The sequence below is a fragment of the Camarhynchus parvulus genome, chromosome 2 (assembly GCF_901933205.1).
Source record: "Camarhynchus parvulus chromosome 2, STF_HiC, whole genome shotgun sequence".
NCBI lineage: Eukaryota > Metazoa > Chordata > Aves > Passeriformes > Thraupidae > Camarhynchus > Camarhynchus parvulus.
The window spans coordinates 21,489,634-21,510,590 of record NC_044572.1 but is presented as its reverse complement, the minus strand read 5'-3'; the positions used below and the strand labels follow the sequence as shown (position 1 = coordinate 21,510,590).

Below are 20,957 nucleotides of genomic sequence, written 5' to 3'. Positions count from 1 at the left end.
AGAGGAGACTGGGGCAGTCACTAAAGATCTTTGTCCATTTTTCGATCAATTCCTATGCAGTAACCTGCAAATGGAAGAACAGCAAGCAGCATTCATTCTTTCTGTGTTGGCAGGATTACAACTGCAGAACTTAGCAGGAAGATTTAGAAGGGAAGAGAGGGCTTACCTCCCTGTATGCTGTGTTCTAATAATTCAATTTGTTATTTTTCTGAATATCCTACAACATCTACTTCTTTCCCCCACCCAAGTCAGGAAAATCAACGAGTTTCACTGCTTATTAATATTTATACTTGATTTGTAATAATTGTTAAGTAACAAGCAATACAGGATTATTTAAAAAAATCCCAAACCAGTAAGAAGAGCTGGACGTAATGGAAGTGATTACTTTTGTTCAAGACTGTGCTGTTCCAAAGAAAACTTGTCCATGCCTCTTTGGGGCAGAAACAGCAAGCTCAGTACAGTTTGTAAGCACTGCATGATTTGGACCAATTCACCATTAATTCTTAAAGACTTTCTGGTGCTACATGGAAAGTTTCTATATATAGATACATTCTTGCTTATAGATCATTTTTACATTTCTCTTCCTCTTTTTCCTCTCTTACTGCTCAGTGGAGCCAACACGCTGATCCAAGATTCAAGTCAGGGGAGCTGTCTGGCTCAAACTAACAGCAGGGGGAGAACCTAGACACTTAATGCTTTTCTCACCAAAATTATACTGGCTGTAACTGACTTTTTGGAATAAATGATGTAATTTAACAAATTTATTCTTCATTCTTTCTTAAAAAGCTTTAGAAGCATCTCCCCATCACTCTTTCTTATATGGAACTCAAAAGCAAGGTAAGAGAACATGGCAAAGAATATAAAAATCAGAGTACTTCAAAGATACATCAATAAAAAAATTATCAGATAAAAAAAGCTGATATCCATCTGACTGCAAAAATATCAGAGGAGTTAAAGACTTCAGCAGAGCAGGAGAGATAAATTCTCCTAGAGGGAAGCATCTTAATATTTTGCAGTAACTTTGATTGTGATGAACACACTCATTTATCTCAGACAGCTTTTAGGACTTGCCAATGGAGGCCAGACGGGGCCTCCACTGAAAAAATTTAACAATAAATGGTTTGCACATTAAATCCCTATTTCAAGATACATTCAGCATTAAACAACACCTTTTTGTAATTTAATTTGGTTTACTTCTGAATCAGACTGAAAAATGGCACATTCAGCAAGGAGAGTGCCCAGATGGGCAGCAATTGCAGAGGAGCCTTTGAAGAACACCTATTCCAGACAATCCCCCTGCACAGTCAGGTCACTGCAGGTATGGCTGGTTGCCCAGAAAAGAGATGTCCTGTTATCTTCAAAGACATCAACTATTCCATGTGACAGCTTGCTGGAACCAGGCAGCACGAATGGACACGTGATGCCTCTGAGTAAGACATTGCTTCCATATTTTAAAGCTAGGCTTTATTATTTTAAATTGATTTCTGTAGTGAAATCCAGGGAATTGTATGACCCCCTCTGGCTTCCACGTGTGACTGTGCATGCTGACAATCCCCTCCTGATCCAGCTCAGCAAATGGCAAACTTCGCACTGGCCTTTGTGAGGCAGGAGTGCCCCACAGCACCATCTGCCCTAGGGAGAGGTGCATGGGACTCTTGCTACAGCCAAGGAGAAGGAGAACAACCTCCCCTCCTGTGATCTGGCTGCGAGGGGAGTTCTCTTCCTGGCACCCCAGCACAGATCTTGGCTCTCTGGGAGGATGTGTAATGCTGCTTGCTTCAGGTTTAACTTCCCAAGCTGACCATCTCAGAGCCTTCCAGATCACCACTGCTGCAGGGACTTCTGCTGACTTTGATTGTGTGTTCTTTCTATGACTGACCAAAATGGTTCTAGTAAATGACTGTCAGATGGGTGTACTGCAGCCAGCAGCTTCCCCCAAGGACAGTCATAAAGCCTAAATATTGCTTGTGTTTAAATATATGGTAGCTATGGTGGTTTATTTCCATAAATTACTTTTACATGTGAGCTTTTGGTAGAAATTCTTCCATTGATCAAATACTGTTTGCTTTTCATTTTGTTTCTTTTAACTGGCAATAGGATCATCCAATCCCACTCAAGCAGGGAACCAAAAATGTGTGATTTACAACATGAATTATTTCCATCCAAGAGGTTTGACAAATAAGAGGATTTAATTAGTAAGAAACCAAATTAAACATAATCCCATATAATATTAATTTATTTTTAGTCACAAGATGATCTTCCCTGGAAAAAAGCACTTTGGAAAGAAAAGAAAGGTACTTTTAACTGTACTGCTTAATAGCATAGATGTTTGAAATAAATATTCCTTAATGAGAAGTGCTTTGCTTTCAGCATGGATCACTTTTGTGCTGTCTACGATGTCTCATAAGATTGCCCTGCTTAGGCAGAGATTCATGGTTAAATAGAGATTCATGTGTCAAAAGGAATGAGGCAGGTTGTTATCAGACAGTGTAGGACAGCAAAGGATATTCAAAACATACTAAAAGTGCTTCTAGAAGTAATTGATTTAGACACTGCAAATGGCAGCATTATTATGAAGAGTTAATCAAGGGCAAGTTTGTGAAAAGAACTTCCTAAAGCATGTTATGACATACATAAATTGTAGCTTTTCATTCTACCAGTTGAAAGCTGCTTATCAGATTTCTTCTTCCAACTGAAAATCACCTCTAATCTGCATCAGGAGGGGAAGTTTTACTTAAGAGGGATGGGATTTTTGGTTTTACTTTTGTTCATTTCCTAAAAAGCTAAAAGCCTGAAATGGAAGTTGAAAATTCCTTCCTGAATATTGGTGGAGCTCACTCTCCTCCTTACCTTCCCCCAATACACATGGGTTTAAAAATTCATAGTATTTAAGTTAATATTACAATTCTGTTTTCAGGGTTGCTAGGCAACATCAAAAAATAAACGTCCCTGCTCTGAGAGCCCAATACTCTCATTATTCTTCCACTCTTACAGAGTTTGTTACACAACCCTTCCAGGGCTAAATCCTGCTCCTGTTCTAGCAGCACCACCATTATTTTGTTAACTAAAAGGGAAATGCTTTTACCATTCTACCTCGATGATTTTGGCAAGGAAATCAACGAGTTCAATTTATTGTTTGTGCCTGAGAAGCTCTGTGGGTTTTTCCATCTCTTCTCATTTTTCCCCTTAAATCACCTGTCAAGTGTTTAACAAAAGAACACACGAGTTTTCATTATTTAATAATCTTAATTATATCTGGGCAGAAGGCAGGGCACATTTTACACAGAACTGCTCACATTGCTTTGTCCCCCTCAGAGTATTTCCTTCCAGAATGCCAGAACAGAAATGACTTATTAAAAAAAATTACTTCCATCCATAATTACTGGTTAATAATTGTATTTCAAAAGGAAAAGCTTAGTTATGCCTGTTGGACCACCATCCCTAGTTACTGGTATACATGAAAGATACTGCCTTTAGAATTTGCTTTACCACGTTATTAATCATATTCAGTCAGTCACTGACAAAATTATTAGAACATGTAATAAATAAATGCACATGCACAAAACACTGCATGCCTTTTCCTTCCTTCAGCCTCACATCAGACTCACATTCAGTTTCTATTTTTCAAACTGCAAGTGGAAGCAGAGGCACACTGGGATTTGATCAAGCATTGCAAGGCTGTAGAGGAAGGGGTTCCTAGGTCCTCAGCCCCTCCAGCCCCATCCCAGCACTACCCATTCCTGCCTGGATTCCCACTAATCTCCAGGTCTTCTTCAACTGAGGCAGCTGCATAAGCACAAAGGTGTTTTCTCAATTTCTGAAGTTTTGATGCCTGCCTCTTCCCAACTTCTCCTGCCATGGCTTCTATAGGTGGAGCTATAGGGCTGTCTACATGACACTACATTATTAAAACCTACTCCCAGAAGCCAGGGATCTGTTTCCAGTTTTATTTCCTTGCCTACATATTAGTAGATTATTTGCACAAAGATCACGGTACTTTGGCACCAATGTGATTCCTTCAATGCTCCCTTAAAGCATCACCTTCCTGCCATACCTCATCTGCTTTGCTATAAATGCAGCTCAAATGGTGTACAAGGTGGGCAGAGGATTAAGCAATCCATTAATGCCCTTTCATATGTGTGAGCCACAACCTCCATTTTGAAAACACACACTAATAAATAAGCACAGCTGTCTCCTATGATTCTCTCCAGAGGAATCATGAGAGTGAGAACATACCTCGATGAGCTACATTGTGAAGCATCAGAGGAAGAGCTTCTTCTCCTTTCAATGCTGAGGTCTGTCTGATACTCTGAAATGGTATCTGCACCTATTATGTCGACACTGTACATGGTAAAAAGCTGGGTTTGGTAGCTGCCATTTCTATGGCAACACACAAAATATGAAAATCTTTGAGAGCAGTTAGTCAAGAACCTGTATTCTTTAGTGTATATAGTCTTTAAGAATAATTTAAGCTTTCCAGTTGAGATTAAAAAGGAAGTCAAAATCAAATAGTCAAGGAATTTTTAAACTACAGAAATAGTTAACCTTGAACTTCTGTGATTTTCACCTTTGCAAACCAATCTCCATATCACCACTGAATCTGGTCTAGAACCACGTGTTCTGGATCTGAAGATACTAAGCTCAAACCTTTGGGGGTGAGGAATGTGATATCCTGAGCACGTCCATTTCTCATGCACAGAAAACCCACTACAACTCATGGAGAAGTGTATGAAGTCCCAGGCCATGTGTGCAGCTGCATGCACTCCAAATGCAGACCATCTCTCCAAGGTCAGAGGCACAAACTCACACCAGTGTCAGATCAAGTGACAGGCTGCAAATGTTTCTGCTAAATTATTATTTTCTGTCAGTCACACAGGGTTATGAATGTGGTGGCAGTCAGAAATTGATCAAATTCACAACAAAAAGAAATGCTTTATTTTTGAACTAAAAGATGATATTTTCTTTGGGTGGATTATCACTGCTACCACATGGGAAGCTTAAATCCAAGATTTTAATAAATCATCTTATTTGCAAACAATGCACAGTGAACTGGACCAGTAGATGTACAGTAATCTGCTTACATTTTCTGCCTGACAGTAGCTGTCGCTCTCTCCCTATAAACACTAGGAACAACAAACAAGCATGAGTTCACCTCTATGAAATTGTAGTCAAGTTTAAGTAGGCACCAACACTGCTTACACATAAGTATATCCTCATGACTTCTTTTGAGCACAGAAAACATTCTCTTGATTTTGCTGAGGAAGGAACATCTGGAAATTCTGGTTCTACAAAAATCAATACAAATTTTACCACTGACGGCAGAACGTTACCCAGAAAAAACAAGTACCAGACTTTTTAATGCATTTTGAAATCTATTATGGCATTAAATGAAGTCAGAAAGCAGCAACCAAGAAGAGGGGAGTACACAAAGCATTGTTTTTTATGAAGTTACAAAGAGTTCCCCAAGATACTTTCTTCCATATTCTGCCATCACTTTACATGAACACATGGCTGGAATTTCAGGCACTGGGGAAACATCCTCCTCTGCAAAGAATCCAGTCATTGAAAGACAACAAGGTCATGTCCAAGATGTACAACAAGTGTTTGGGGAGAAGGAAGAACAGAGATACTGTATTCTGAACTTGATTTTACATGTAGTGCACAAGAAATGCCATATTTTAAGGAAGATGAACAAAAGGACTAAGGATTAACCCTTCCACTACGGAGTCCAGAGTCCTTTGCCACACAACTGAAAACAGTGTTGAAAATATTTTCTATTATTGGATGGGAATAATTAACTAGCAGCTGCATCATATTAATAAATCTCATTTTCATATTATGCACACTGGAATATTTGGTAGAATTTTCAATTCCTTCACACAGCTCCAGATGTGGATCTAGAGGTCTAGGTGCAACATAATGCTGTCATACCACATGGAATGAAACAGGGGACTTAAAATGGAGAATGCTGGACTTAAGAGTTCTGCTCCCTGAATCCAATGAAAACCAGACACCTTAACATGAAACATAAACCATTTAAGTGGGGGCTGAGGAGAATACAGCTGAGCAAGTGCTGTGTTATTCAGTCCAGCTGGTGGGAGCTGGAGATGACACTGGAGATAGAAAGTTTCATTTCTACTGGGATCTGTGGTATTTCTGACTTAAGAGGACAAGGCTAGAGAGAAGTTTTGAACAGAAATTTGGTGTCCAAAAATAGAGAGATTAATTATACTGCTGTAAATCCTACTGACATCAAGGCAAATATACACAGAAGAAGTCATGATCCCAACCATCTGTTTATGGATAAAGAAAAAATAATTTTTTCAGCCCCTTCAGATTTTGAGAAATCCAACACAGCACTTGTTAGGGGAAAAAACCGCCAAACCCCAGAAAACCCCACTGAGCACTCCTGATTATAGAAATGAGAATCCCTGTCTCTATGTCCAAACCTTTTAAGTGCATACCATGAAATAAAACCACTGTCCCACAGTAGTGTGAAAACACAAGATGTGGGCATGTCCACAGCATGGAGGGATTAAGTTGCATTTCAACATGTAATGTCTCTGTAACATCAATGCATCTGTGTTTATTACTGCAAACACTCAGAAAGGCTGCAGGAAATGGTGGTGGACCAACACAAGAGCAAGGTTACTTGTATTCGCTTACCCTTAAAACACCTCCAGGGCATTGACAGCTGATCTTCATTTTATTAACTATTCAAAATGGTATTATTGCTTTAATTTGCTTGCTGTGCACACAAGGCAGTAGGTTTGTTTCATAATGAAAAATCTCATTTGGAACAGTATGAAATAGATGCAGCAGATTGTCTTGTTTTGATGTCAGCCTGTGTTTTCTGGCTGCTTGTTTCATCAGTGTCAGTGGAGCCACTCTCAGCCTTAAGCAGACTATGCTGCTTCTCGTGCTTCTCTCCCAAGGATAGAAAGCATGGTCATGAAAATACAGATTGTTTATGGTAAACATCCTAAAAAGCCATTAATTATTTTTGGCTGCCATAAGATGCAAATACGCCTCATTTTTGTGGAAACTACAAAAATCTCTGCACTTCCAGTCAGATGCCTCTGGGTTCATATTAGTTCATCGTGAGCTCAGCAAAACATATGAGATACTAAGAATTAGAATATCTCTGTAGTATTTCTGTCACTTCTCTATGTCCTCTAAAAGTGAGAAGTACTTCTGCTTTTTAGAGCAGAAATTGTATTCCATGCAGTAATGATGACAACCACGTGGACCCTAAACAAAAGCAATGGCTTGCACGAACAAGTGTCCCCTGTATTGCAAATCCACAACAGAGAAGTGCTTTAAGTGCCTGGTAAGAGTCACAGTTTTCTGTCTGTGGCATTTACTCACTGTTCAGAAAAGCATGAAAATTTAAGCCACTGGAAATCCATTAGGGAGAGACCAAAACATAACCAGTACTGAAAAAAGCTGCCATGAAATGAATGACAAAATCCGAATAATAAAGCTAGAGGTCCTGTCGTGACAAGGCGCAGATCTGGCAGAGCAAATGGGTTACAACAATCCTTATCTGCCAGCTAAAGATTTCTCCAGTATGGAGCCATCCCAGTCATTATCCATCCATCTCCCTTCACAGTCCAAGCACAACAGGGATGTGGAATGACAGGATACCACCATGTTCATGCTACATATGGCTAGTTTGACAGAGCTTAGGGTGTTAAAGTAGCTTGCACAAGACAGTGTGGCTGCTCTACTTATTAAATTAAGCTACTCTAAATTGGTTGGGATGTTGCCAAAATTCTAATAGAACTGGCATGCTGCAGTCAGGGCTTAAAATGCATCTTTGTTCAACATCCTTGGTTGCACAGAAAGATGCTTACTTCAGCTGAAGTGTGAGCTGGAGCCTGAGCATATCCTCTTCAATACCTTGCTCTCCACAGCTTTGTGAAGCTAAGTGGCCTGACAAAGATGCATTTTATTTAGCAGTCCTCATGCCTTCTCCTCCCAATAACACAAGTGCTCCTGTAGTTTGTCATGAATCAAGCAAGGCTGGACTTGTCTCAAGACTGGGAGCCTCAAGCCTGCAACACTAATTAACTACCTATATTGCTTTATACTAATATATGTGCTGCACACAATAGGGTAACTAGCTCTTTATATACAAAATTAAAAGCCATATTCCATACTAAGAGAGAGCTTCTGTGGCCTCACTGCAGGGGCATGGAAATTTGGCCATAAATGAGAAAGCTACGTAATCAAAATCAGAACCATTTACTTGCAATGAGTAACTAGCAATGAGGCAGGCTGCAGCTCTAGCACAGCTGACAGGAAGGACTGGGGCACGACTGCCTCTTATGGGGAAAGTAAACTCACTCTTCCCTGCTTTGGTTTTTTTGGTTTTTTGGTTGTTTGTTTTTAACAAGGGAAAACTAAATAGTTTCCATAAGAATTATTCCATTTCAGGAAAAATGTAGTGAAATTTATTGCCAGGTCAGCACAAGAGAAGTGTAATCTCCACAGTTAAGGGAAAAGCCAAATCCATCCATTGCACTCTTTTTCTACTATTCTACTTTATATCATATTCAAATATACTCTTCACTAAATCATACTGCTTTACTCTCTAATACAGGCAACATCTGACAGAAGATTCATAGGCATGCTGTTTGAAAATACACCCATTTTTTTCAACAAAGAGAGGAAGGTAATGAACAAAACCATTATTTCCCCCTTCACCTCTGTCTTCCTCCCTTCCTCCAACATACTGCTTTCATGCCTGTTCCTCTACTTCTAGGTGTGATCATCAGCTGGCTCAAAACATTTGCTTGCAGGACAAACCCCCTCAATTGTCTATACAGACCCATATTTCTGGCTCCTTTTTGTCTCAGCATCTACCTTTCTCACCTTCCATTCTCCTTTTTCTTAGCAACCATCTGGTACATACTTCAGAAGGCACAGTACAGTAACTGAAGGGGGATCACCAAGACAAGACTTAGGCACTCCTTTGCTCTTTAAAATCTGAAGCTGTAAAGAAGGCCAGTACAGTGTACCAGCTAGCAACAAAATAAAGAAAATAAATTTTGAAAAGAGCCTAAAACATGTATTTCTGAAAAACCTCCTGTTCACAATGGCAAACCCTATTCTGTAATACAAAAACTTGAGTGCATTGTACAAATTTTATCAATTAGTCATTCTGTCCTTTCAAAATATTTCATTAGTTTTCATTTTAAAAATTCATTTAATTTTAATAATTTACATGTATTTTCCTGACAGAATTAGAAAATCTCAAAGTGATTTACAAATGAAGTCAGTACTATATTTCCTATCTGGCAGGCAGGAAACAGAACCTGAGCCAAGAGGGGGACGCAAGGTCAGACAGCTGGCTGCTGGCAAAGATAAGGCAAGTTTCCATTTCTACACTCTTCCAATTCAATGCTGTAGTGAATATGTCTCTCCTCAGTCTGTGGGTGAACTGCAGTTCTCTCAAGTTTTTAACTAAAATATTTATTAATTGAAAAATGGTACATTTACAAAAACTTTTAGTTGAAATTGGCACACAATGCTAAGTATATTTGCATATACACCATATATTACTTGATCAGTAAAACTCAATTGTCTCTTCTTTTAGATAGAAAACAAAAGCCATCTAGGGAACCACAATGAGACGTTACCTACCAAATTTTTGGTCAAACCTCCATGCTGGAACGTGTGCATTGTGTTTCAGGTTGCTGTTGGCTGGCAGAGGCACTGTTACATAGATGGGGCCGTTGACGGGGACGGGGGTGCCATCGCTGCTGAGGAGGTGGACGCTGACGGCAGTGACAGGGGTGAGGTCATACCTGGTGCTGTTTCCTGACAAAAGAGTGAATGAACACTGTCACTACAGCAGGTACAGAATTCAAGGGACACCTGTGTGGTTCCACACTGCAGTACTGCATCAACGTCATTCTCAAGGGATGGGAGCAGCAATTTCCTCCCTGCCTTGCAAAAGGACTTTAAACCAACCAACCAGCCAGCCAACCAACAACCCTGCTCCTGCCAAAAAGACCCAATCCAAGCCACAAAATTGAAGGAAAATGTATATATATGGTCTATTTTTCACCTAATTTTAGAAAAACATAAAGACAAAAAAACTACAATGTAAAAATCTGCATGTATTTTTTCATGTTAATTCATCTTAAATAAACCTGTATGAGTAACACAGTTTCATGGCAAAAAAAGTATTTACAAGTCTTCACTGAAACCTCAAATGCCCATATTGTTAACTAACAAACACCAAAATAACCAGTGGCACCTCACAAATGATCAGTCACATGTTTAAGAATGCCAAGTTGCATTTCCTTTGGCCTTTCACTGAAAAGAACCATGTTTAATGGATTTTTAGCATATACTCTTTATGTTTAAACTGGATGCCAATGAATGTTACTTCATGACAACATACTTCTAAAAAGCATTATAACCCTTCAATGATTTAACCAAATGAATCAATGACAGGGATAGATATAACAGATATATATACACAGGTGAAAAAAATCCTCCTGAATTTTAAAACCGAGATCTGGAGCTCAAAGCAATATCAAGAGTAGTTCAAATTGGAAGAGATGGAGCTTCCAGTTTTGCAAGGGGCTATGCCTGGTGCCTTAGGCTGCACACTGCTGTGAGGGCATATTCACACCCACCACGTGGCCTGAGGGTATTCTCAGGTATCCTGGCAACAGTGTTCAATAGGATGAGTATATTTGAGGGAATGGTGGGAAAGCATTGAGACCTTTATGATTTCTTGTGACTCTGGTTAAATCTTGGGGAATGGCCTTTATTAAATTTGATGTCTCTGAGTAACAGCTCACCAAATAAAGACATCACCTGGAAATGGGTTGGGAAGTGATAAAGCGAAGGGGAAAAAAGGTGACAAAACTTTGTCAAATTTTAAATTCCTTGGATTTTGCAAGACTGCCAAACTGAAGGATGGAAAATAACCATAAGTAATGTTGCATGTGGTTCATTAATGAAAGCATCTAGTCTGATGCATGCTTTTCCCAGATTTCCAGGTGGGTGTCACTGTGACACAGCTGATGTGCAAGTGACACACATGCTGCCTTCACTGTGAACAGAGGGGCAGATGCTGACCTCACAGAGGGATTAAAGTATTGAGAAAACAGGTACTCTGAAGGTGGCCACGTAGGAGAGACACAGAGCTAGCAGATTAAAAACAGACAAGCTTTGAAAATTCAGCCAGGATGTAGGGGAAGGTTGCCAGCCTAGCCATGCATCTGTAAATACAGACTCCAATGATAAACAATATTGTCTCCTTAACACTTTAGAATATAAAACAGCAAGACAGAGGAAGGAATTGGTGAGGGAAAAGTTGTTTCTTTATTCCTGATCATTCACTACACTGCCTCTGCCATGCACCTATAACTTCTGTCAGATTGATGCCTGACCCCAGGACTTAGGCCACTAAAGTTCTCAGGCTGGTATCAGAGAATTTCCTCTTGCCAAGTACTGTGTCCTAATGACATTCCTGTGTATACAAATTCCAAATGAAAACTTGTATAACTTCAGATTTTAGATTAATATAAAGGAGTAAATAATGTTTTATTGCTTGCATATTTTTATATATTGAAAGTTTTGCATTTTTCTTTTATTACTGTCTTGATATAGCATATATCTGTAAAAATTACTTTTCAGTCCCAGAAAAAGTATTCAGATGGTGAAACACAATTTTTAATTAAGATGCATTAATACTTTGCTGAGCACTGGACTGAACAATTTATATTAGAAGATGAAGAAATTTCTGAAATCCACTGACCTCTAGCAAGAAGAAATATTTTCCCATTTGCCACCTTGTACAGTATGTTAATGTTCATTAAAAAGATAAAATGTTTCTCTTTTGTATTGTGAAGGCAAATTAAAATCAATGCCTATGAAACTCTTGCATGCTATAAAACTGATAAGCACACACAGAGATTAAATGGGAATGGACTTCGATAAATGTCAGCATTCATTTATTTCTTGTCATTTTTGACATCTGGTGACCTGTAAAGAGCTTTAAAAATAATCAGATAAAATTCACTGTCAGTTCAGACATGACTCTTTATAAAGAAACAAGCAGCCACTAAAAGCAAGAGGAGTAATGGTTATCAGCCAGCTTGGTCCATTGAGGCAGATGATGGAAAGTTTTGTTTAGCTGGGTTAAAAGGACAAGATTTTGTGAAACCAACCTCCTGCTCTCTAACTGGTGATTAATATGAACAATAAGCTAACATCATACAGGCTTGTCACTACTTGCAGTGAAATTCTTCAAATTTTTATGGACAAATACTGAGGGGTCTAAATGGAGTGACCTCACCAAAATGCTATAGACATGTAAATAAACTGTGGAAAAACAGAGAATTGGGGAGGAAGGAGAGAAGGGAGAGGGGGAAAAGACAGTGTTCTGCAGAATTCCAAAATTTCCCATGCAAATCAATGCTAAGTTTTTTTAGAATTCTAAAATTTGTAAATATTCTTTTTCTCTTGAGAACAAAAATATTTAAAAATCTTCAGCAGGTGTTGACCTCATTTTTTATGCTTTCAAAAGTTTTCCAGGCCAAAAATTTTCCATCACCATATCACTTGCAGATGTAGAAAAGGATGTCAATCCAACTTCAGGATTTTAAAGTTACATGTTTCCACATCAGGAGAGGCTTCTACTAGAGACAGAGGACATTTCACTTCTACTACACTGCATAATAAAATACATTGCATTTGCAGTGTGTTTTACACCACACTGAATACCACAGTATTCAGAAAACACGACTCTTCTCAGTCTCTTAAACACCATTTCTCTGCTAGACATTTTGATCTTTTGCAACACAGTTTTACCTGAAAACTAAAAGTCAAATCCAGGGTCTTTGTGCTCAAGCAGAAAAGTTTCTGTCACACAAGAATGCAGAAGACTGAAAAACCTAAGGCTGCATTAATCTGCTTTAAAGGGGGCTAGGAGGTAAAACAGGAGAAAGACAATACCCTGGTTGTGCAGTTCCCATGAGATGGGATCATCTGAAGCCTTGGTAAGACCTGTGATCACTAAATAAATGCAAGAATGGAAGTTGGGTTGCTGAGTACTTAAGAAAGATTTAGGAAAGAGCAATCCCACACACATTGCCAGCAGTTTGTTCAGTTGGTTTACAGATAAAAAGAAAGGAGATGAGGAAGTAGACAAATGAGGGAGATCAAATGCATTCCTTCATTTAAAAAAAGATAAAGAGGTTTTGATCATGTCTGAGTATGAAAAGTCAGAGAAAACTGAAAGTTGAAGATGAGAAGAGGAAAATGAGAGGGAGGTAGAATGAGATTGGATAAGATGTACTCACTGGAGCAGACAGAAGGATTGGAGTAAGGTTGCAGACACATTTCTGGTTGTAGATAAGGAGATGTGCAGATTTGTACAAAGGGAGGAAGGGGGAAGCCAGCAAGCTACCGTTTACACACATGACCTAGCATTCAAAGTCACTTAGATCAACACATCACAAGTAAATGCATCCTGAGAAACAGCAGGGAGAGACCTCAAGGGGATATTCAGGCTGCTTCAAAGCAGGCTCAGCTATGCCTCTGCCATCCTCACAGGTGACTGTCTAACTCTGTCCAACACCTCAAACAAGTAATTCTACAGCTTAAACTATCCTCACTATAGCAAGGTTCTCCTAATCACTAGTCTGAATCTCTCCTGCTACACTGCATGGCTACTGATATCTCTCTAACCCATTACAGGCACAGAAAACAAATCACTCTCCTTTTGACACCAGCCTTTTAAGAATTTGAAGGCTTCTGCTCTTTATTCTGCTATTCTTCTCTTTCCTATGAAACACCAATTATTTCACTGAAGACTGAATGAAAGTGGAAAAAGACTAGCAGGCAGTCGCAGTCATAAAAGTGTATTACAACTTTGAATTTAACAGTGATTATGTTTCTACTATGAATATTCATTGTTTTCTCTTTGGTGCTAGATGAATTTGCACATTTTAGCTACATTCAATAGTATCCACAAAGCCATTGAAACAACACAGTATTAAATTTTTGATATGTAGGCATTTTATTTATTTTTAAGAAAAAAGATTAAGAATTTTATTGCATCTTCAGGTTAAATTCTCTCTTGTTCCTTCACACTAGTTTCCATCTTTTATGTGCACATGAAGTGCATTTGGACACTCAGCTCTGAACTAAAAGTGTGACCAACTTCTCTGACTCCCAAGGCCAAGGAGTTTTCTTGCTATTCAGTGGCCCCATTTAAGGGATAGGAGACCTTGCCCTCTTGCTCACTACAACAGCATATTGGCAGGGCAGTTGAAAATGTCGTGTCACCCAAATTTGAAAGAATGTTTGTTGGAATGGGGAATGGAAAAAATTATAGGATCAAAAGCCAAGCCCTGGACCAATATGAAATCAGAGCAAAACCAAAGTAGTGGGTTACCTGTTCCATTTCCATCTAATCCCTGCAAATAAGGGAAACTGTCCACTTCCCAGGGTGAACTGGCTGCAGTCAGATATGCTGTCAAATCACTGTAGCTAGTGTTCTCTGGCAATTTCACAGATCTTCTCTGAAAGTGAACTTGTGGCTGAGTCCGTGCACCTAAAAATATTAAAAGTGACTTTATATCCAAAGTGGGCAGAACATTTAGGTGTTCATATTCATGGAAGCAATTTTACATTGTTTTTATTATAAATTGCAGTAGCTTGAGAAGGACAGAGATATCAGAAGGCCATTATGAAAGTCAGAAAACCAGTATTTTCACATTTATTTTGCAGTTGCCATCATTTCTCCACAGGAATTCCAGAGCAAAATTGTGGAGGCACCTACTGTCAGAAGCTTTTCTGGCTATGTTGTTTCTCCTCCACTTTCATTGCATGCCTCTTTTTATTAGTGTAACTGATACTAAAACTAAGTTCAGAGGTAGGGTATGCAAAAGCTTACAAAAGCATCCAGTTCACCATATTTGTTCAAATTTTTTCTTCTCTGAAATAGCAAAATAAATGTAGTTTATACTTTTCAAAATTATTTTCTAAGAGACAGTTCTACCTGTAGTCTCAGTTAAGTTATGTAAATTCTGTAAAGCTTTGGCCATGAAAACTAACTCTAGAACTGAGACTGGTCAATACTGAAATCACTGGACGAAAAGATTCACTTGACAACCTTGGGTGAAAAGATTTTCCATAATTTCCCATGCGAAGAACACATCTAAATAGAACCAGATTACTTGGCATGTAAGAGTTCTCTCTTATTCTCTGCTTTGTACAGTGTTAGCATTTCTTTCAAGCTCCCTAGGTGTTAATTGAAGGGTCTTTGCTGCAACGTGATTTAAGACTGTTTCATGTACTATAGCATTTCATGTCTCATTTAAATCCCAGCTTATAAAGTCAATAGTCTTTTTCAAAGGATACTCACCATTAATACTGTTTAGCAACACACAGCAAGACTCCATCTGCAAGTTTGTGTGCACAACATGCAAATTAATTTTTAAATCAAAAGCTATTGTATTCTCCAGAGCTCATTTTGAATACACACAGAACACTTCCCACACAGCAGAAAATCAAGAGGCAAGCAGTTTTCTTCTTAATTCACATTGGACTATGTGATTCAAAGATGTCAACTCAAAACAATTTTGCATCTTTTCCCCCATTAGTCTCTGGCAGCACTTTTAGGTTACATGTAGCTTCACTGTGAGAAAGAATAACGAGCTTGATTCCTCCTAAGCTTTGTAACTGCCAGTGTCATTAACCTAGAGACTGGAATCTTTCTTGGATAATTTTCCAGCAAGAGTTCTAGCTGTGAGAAAACAAAACTCAACAGAACAAAATGTTGTATTGGCTAAGAAAAATGCCTGTGTACAGGAGTAAGCACCTCCAAAGAGATGACTGCTGTTTAGCTGTCATTTCTTTCGTAATTCTGCAAGAAAAAGCTATGAAATTGCTTTTATTTTTTAATTTCTGGAACCTTTTAGTGTTTACAGCAGGCTCTCAAGACCGGCAGTATCCTTAAGTGTTTAAAAAAGTCAATAAACAACACCTGTATGAAATAGGAAAAAATCTTCTTTATCTGATTTCTAAGCCTAAATGGAAAACTATATAAAAGATTAACTAAATTGACTGCAACAAACTCAGGCAGGATTTATCTCCTGTGTGCTGTGCAAGTAGCAGTTTGCTGTGCCTCAGGGACTGATGTGCTCAGGCACTTTGGAACCCTCTGACTGCACTGCTGAGTGGGCTCCTACAGCCCATGGGTATACATATCCACAGTAAAAACACAGGGAAAAAACCACCCACAACAAAGAAACTGGCCTTAGGATTATCACCAATAGTTCAATGTAAAATTTTAGGATTTTCTGCTGTCTAAATCTCTGGTTAAGATGCATTATCCAAGTTGCCAAGAACTGGTGTTTTATTTCCAAAGATACAAACTAAGCAAAAATTAGAAACCAAGTAACTGTTGTTGAGTCTGCAATATAGAGTAGTTTATGGGTTTTCTATTAAAAAAAAATTGCTGGATTTTAGCACTGAGGGATCCATGAGCTGCCAAATTTTAACCAGATAAGGAGGACTCAGAAAGCCAACCTCAGTTCCTTCAATCCTACTAGCAGTACAAAGCCTTCTTATGGCTGAGCCCAAAACCTGGCAGAAAACCTGCACAATAATGAACTCAGCTATAAGCTTTGAGGGTGAAGAAACAGCCTCCTCTGTGACAGTGCATACACAGACATTTAATAAATCAGTGCAGAGTAGTTAATTCACACCCTAGAAAAACAAATTCCTCCATATTGATTATTCACCAAAAACCTGCCAGTCACGCTGACTCTCCCCTCAATTCCTCAGTTGGGTCTCCCACACCTGGCAAGAGACTCCAAAGGGGCAGAAGACTGAGAGCTTCCAGAGGAAGGCTTGTGAGGGAAGCAGCTACCAAGGCTTTCACCTTCTGTCACCACCTTGCTGGAAGATAATCCAATGCTCTCCTTTATCAGAGGCCATAGTGGATTTTGGGGCATATGTCTGGGTACAGATTTATTAAGGAAATTGGAAATGGTAGAAACTTGTGCTGACCAGACTCTTACGAGAATTGTTCAACAAGTCATCACTTATGACTGGGAGTGGGTTATTAGTATTGCTTCTATTACTGAAGATACCTATTTTTTACTTATAAAATCCAGTTTTTACTTATAAAACCCAAGCATATTCGAGTGTAAAATGTGCATGTGAGCTCTTCCCACATGATATGTGCCATGAGGTAAAGACTGTCGAGCACTGATCTTACCTTCAGCCTCTTGTCAACACATCAGCCAGATTTAAATGCTGTCACCTCCAGTTTGCCAGTACACTCCTGAGGAAGTAATCTCAAGGAGTCCCTGTAAGGCACCTCTTGTCACGCTGCGTATGTGACATGTGGCACTACACCAGCATTTGAGGTTTAATCTATGTGCAGTAACATCTGAAGTCTCACCAGTTCATGCTCTGATTGCTCATGGGTCAGAGACAGACAGAGTCCCCATACAGCTTCCATTCAGTACACACTGAAGTTCAGCCATCACTGTGCTGGCATTAAATAACTGCAGTGACCCAGTGGCTGGCAAGCCCCATCCCTCACAATTACTGACAGTGGATTGTAATGCCATCCTGAAAATGAAGCTGCCTGCATCAACTCAGACAAACTTCTCAACTGCATAATACATTGCTTGCTTGATTAATTATTCAAATGCAATTGGTAACTTAGTGTACCAAGACAGGCCTTTCTTTCTCTTTGACTGGTGCTTCAAACACCAGTGTTCCCACTCTGTTCCTGGTTTAATGAGTTCTGGTTTGCTCTCATTTTTGCACTAAGGTAACTCCTGATCAGCTCTTTTGAAATAGTGTGAGGTTACTGGGAAGTAAATTAGAGAAATAACAGAGAAAAACTAGGTCACAAGGATTTTGGATGGAGACTAGAGAGGCTCCATTCAAATACTAAAACAATGTCTTTCTTTTAGGCTTCATCACAAGAGAAATCCCAAGAAAAGAAATGAGGACTGGACCCATAAAATAGATTTTACTGGGCAAGACTGCAAGTTCAAATCCCAATCCTAAGCATACTCCAGGTACCCCTTTCTTCCTTTATCCTTTTTTTCTGCTACCCCAGAAGAAGCAGTAAAATTATTCTAATTCACATATATTGTTAACACACTGGATCAATTCACTGAAGGAAAAGAAGATTATGTTGAAAATATGTATGAGTCTCACTCAGCTTTTAAATGTCCCTCTAGACCTTTAGCATCCCCTGTTTTTTTGAAGGAAGCTGTGAACATGAAAATACTTTTCTTTTTCTGTTAATTGCATAATATTAGCACATTTGCATAAGAATAAGAGTATTTAATACAGCATGATAATGGAATACTGTTGGTAAACAATGTTTCATGTCTTGCCTAATGGAATCCCTTGTGTGTTTTAACACAGTTCACCATCCATCTAATTTACCCCATTAGACAATGTCCAGCTCTCAAACTGCAGAATATATGTACAGCAGCTCTCTCCAGCTCCTTCTGAGCATTCCATCAGCTACCTAATTTGTTTAATGCATTTTCAGCTCCAGCCATATCTACTGCTATTACTAATGAAAAGCCTATTGTGTCAGATGGCTTCTAACTAAAAAATATGTCAGGAAGGCCTAATTGTATTATATTCTCTCAGATAAAACAAGGTTATCTTGGAATACTATTGAGGGCACTATTTCCTTGTTTATAAACTATACGCTACAGTTTAAAATGATGGCAAGCATAAGACTTATTGTGAATAAGACACCATTTATGCACAATAAGAGTGCCCAGAGGAAGGATATGCCTATGTTCTGGTTCAAAGTGTCTTTAAAATCCCCTGTTCTTTTATTAACAGAGTTACCTCAGCCAGCACATCAATTGGACTAATTTATGTCAGACCCCTAAGTCAAATGAACATTTTATTCTTCACTGTGCAGTTCAGAAAACACTGTTCATCTAACTGATACTACAGTTACTTTAACATCTGTGTTTGGCCTTACTAAAAGGTTTTTTAAACTTTATTTTTCTAATACAGTGGGTTTCAATGCGTAGGACTTAGGTTTGCAGGCAGTCTGACAAGGGGTCCCCAGGAAAAGCAAGTTTATACAGGGTATACAACAATGCAGATACAAGAAATTTTCAGTTTTTCTATGCCCTAAACATCTAAGTCATTCATGCTAGGAAGCAAGAAAAAAAATAAAACCAGAGAAAAATCTTAGATATTAAGAACACCAGAATATGTCTCCTCCAAGGATGGTTAAATGAGGCTAGATGAAAAAACATCCAACAGATAGTGTAAGAAATTTAATCTCTAGCTCTCAAATGGCACAATAAAGTCCAAACTCATTTATTACCGTGTAACTTGAATTCCCTAGTCACAGCAGTCAGGGATGAATTCAGCTATTAATTTGGTAAAACAATCCCACAGAGAAGCATTCCTCAGGGAACTCAGAACTCCCCAGAGAATACCAGTCTCACTCACAGGACAGAGTTCAGAAAGCACTGGGCTGTCAGACTTTTTCTTTAGTGTCCCTCAAATTTCAATTCTGACTTCCCAAAGCCAGCATACCTTGAAATCCTGAGACTATCTGGACTACATCATCATAGACCATCAGAGTAGCTGAGCGTTCAGGAAGAAGGCCAAGGCTCAGTGAAGAGAACACTGTGGGAGAGAAGTGGTTTAAGTGGCACATATTTAAATTCTTATAACATAATCCAATAACAACAGCACTCACTTTTTTCATGTTTTTGCAAAAGCAGGCCACCCAAACTATTAAAATCATATTGTATACATGACAGAAACCACATGCATTTTCTGAACCAAACAGTTAAATTGCCAGAGTAACTACTGAACTAAACAAAATGTCCTATGCTTTGACTCCTGCACGTCACACATGGTAGCTCAAAGCACTGGAGAGTGCAGTGTAAAGCAGGGTTTCATGCCTTACATGCAGCAATTCCCAGCCCCACAGAAAGACAAGAAATACATAAAGAGAACTGAATGCTAACTCAGTCTGGCTGAGTTATTTTTCTGTGCAACAGCTATACTTCTTACCTCAGGAATATTTTAATGAAATTTAAGTTTAAAGTACTTTGAGATGCTTACGTAAGTTATACAGAAAGGCAAAGTATGATGATTAAGTCAGAACAATTTGCTTTAAAATGCAGCATGTACTGAATCACCACCTACACCAGGGAAGTGCTATTTATAGCAGAACTACTGTCATCCTACCAGTGATGTGAAAGGGGACAGATAAATGGCATTTGCTGCAAGAAGTCTACATGCAAGGACCTCTCTTCCCTCTGGGTACTGACACTCCTTGCAGGGGGCTGTGTCAGTATGCACATACATCTTTGCAGGGTGGAAAACAGGATATAATTTCATGCCAAGTTCTTCAGATCCAGAAGACCCAAAATATGGAAGGAATTAGCCACAGAGCCCACCTGCCTCCTGCAGCTATGAAAACAGCATGACTGCCTGCAGTCCACATGTGGCTTTCAAAGATGGAAGAAGAGAAGACTAATGCAGACTAGTTATTTTTGGTAATAACTTGTTACTATTAATAACTAGTAATAACTAGGCAGCATCCTATACCTGGAGAGTACTCGTCCTAGTCTGAAGTAAATGCAAGCTGAGGAAGGCATTCTCAGAAACAGTCAACAGAAAAACAACACAAACACTTCTGATTTTCTGGAATTTTATGAATTTCCTCTTAATTAATACACATTAATTAATCCAAGAGACCATACAGATGTTAGCTACCAACAGGAAGACTATACTATTTCTGCTTGAAGAAATATATTGTCCTTTTAAAGATCAGAAATTTTAGTGTTTGGGAGAAGTATGGGAGAAAGGAGAAAAAAGATAGGAGAAAAAACTAGGAGAAACACATTGAAAATAGCTTCCATGTAAAAGATGATAACAAGATATATGAACATTAAAATAAA

The 20,957-nt window shown here is 38.8% G+C and overlaps 1 protein-coding gene across 1 annotated transcript in view; it reads right to left on the bottom strand.

Moving 5' to 3' along the window:
- The window catches only part of FAM171A1 (family with sequence similarity 171 member A1), an 86,825-nt gene that overhangs the window by 11,167 nt on the left and 54,701 nt on the right, over positions 1 to 20,957 (bottom strand). Inside the window, exons 3-5 of the mRNA XM_030944128.1 lie at positions 19,579 to 19,671; positions 14,426 to 14,584; positions 9,649 to 9,825 (exon numbers count right to left, since the gene is read on the bottom strand). Of these exons, the coding sequence (XP_030799988.1) occupies positions 9,649 to 9,825; positions 14,426 to 14,584; positions 19,579 to 19,671 (429 nt within the window). The remainder of the gene's footprint in view (positions 1 to 9,648; positions 9,826 to 14,425; positions 14,585 to 19,578; positions 19,672 to 20,957) is intronic.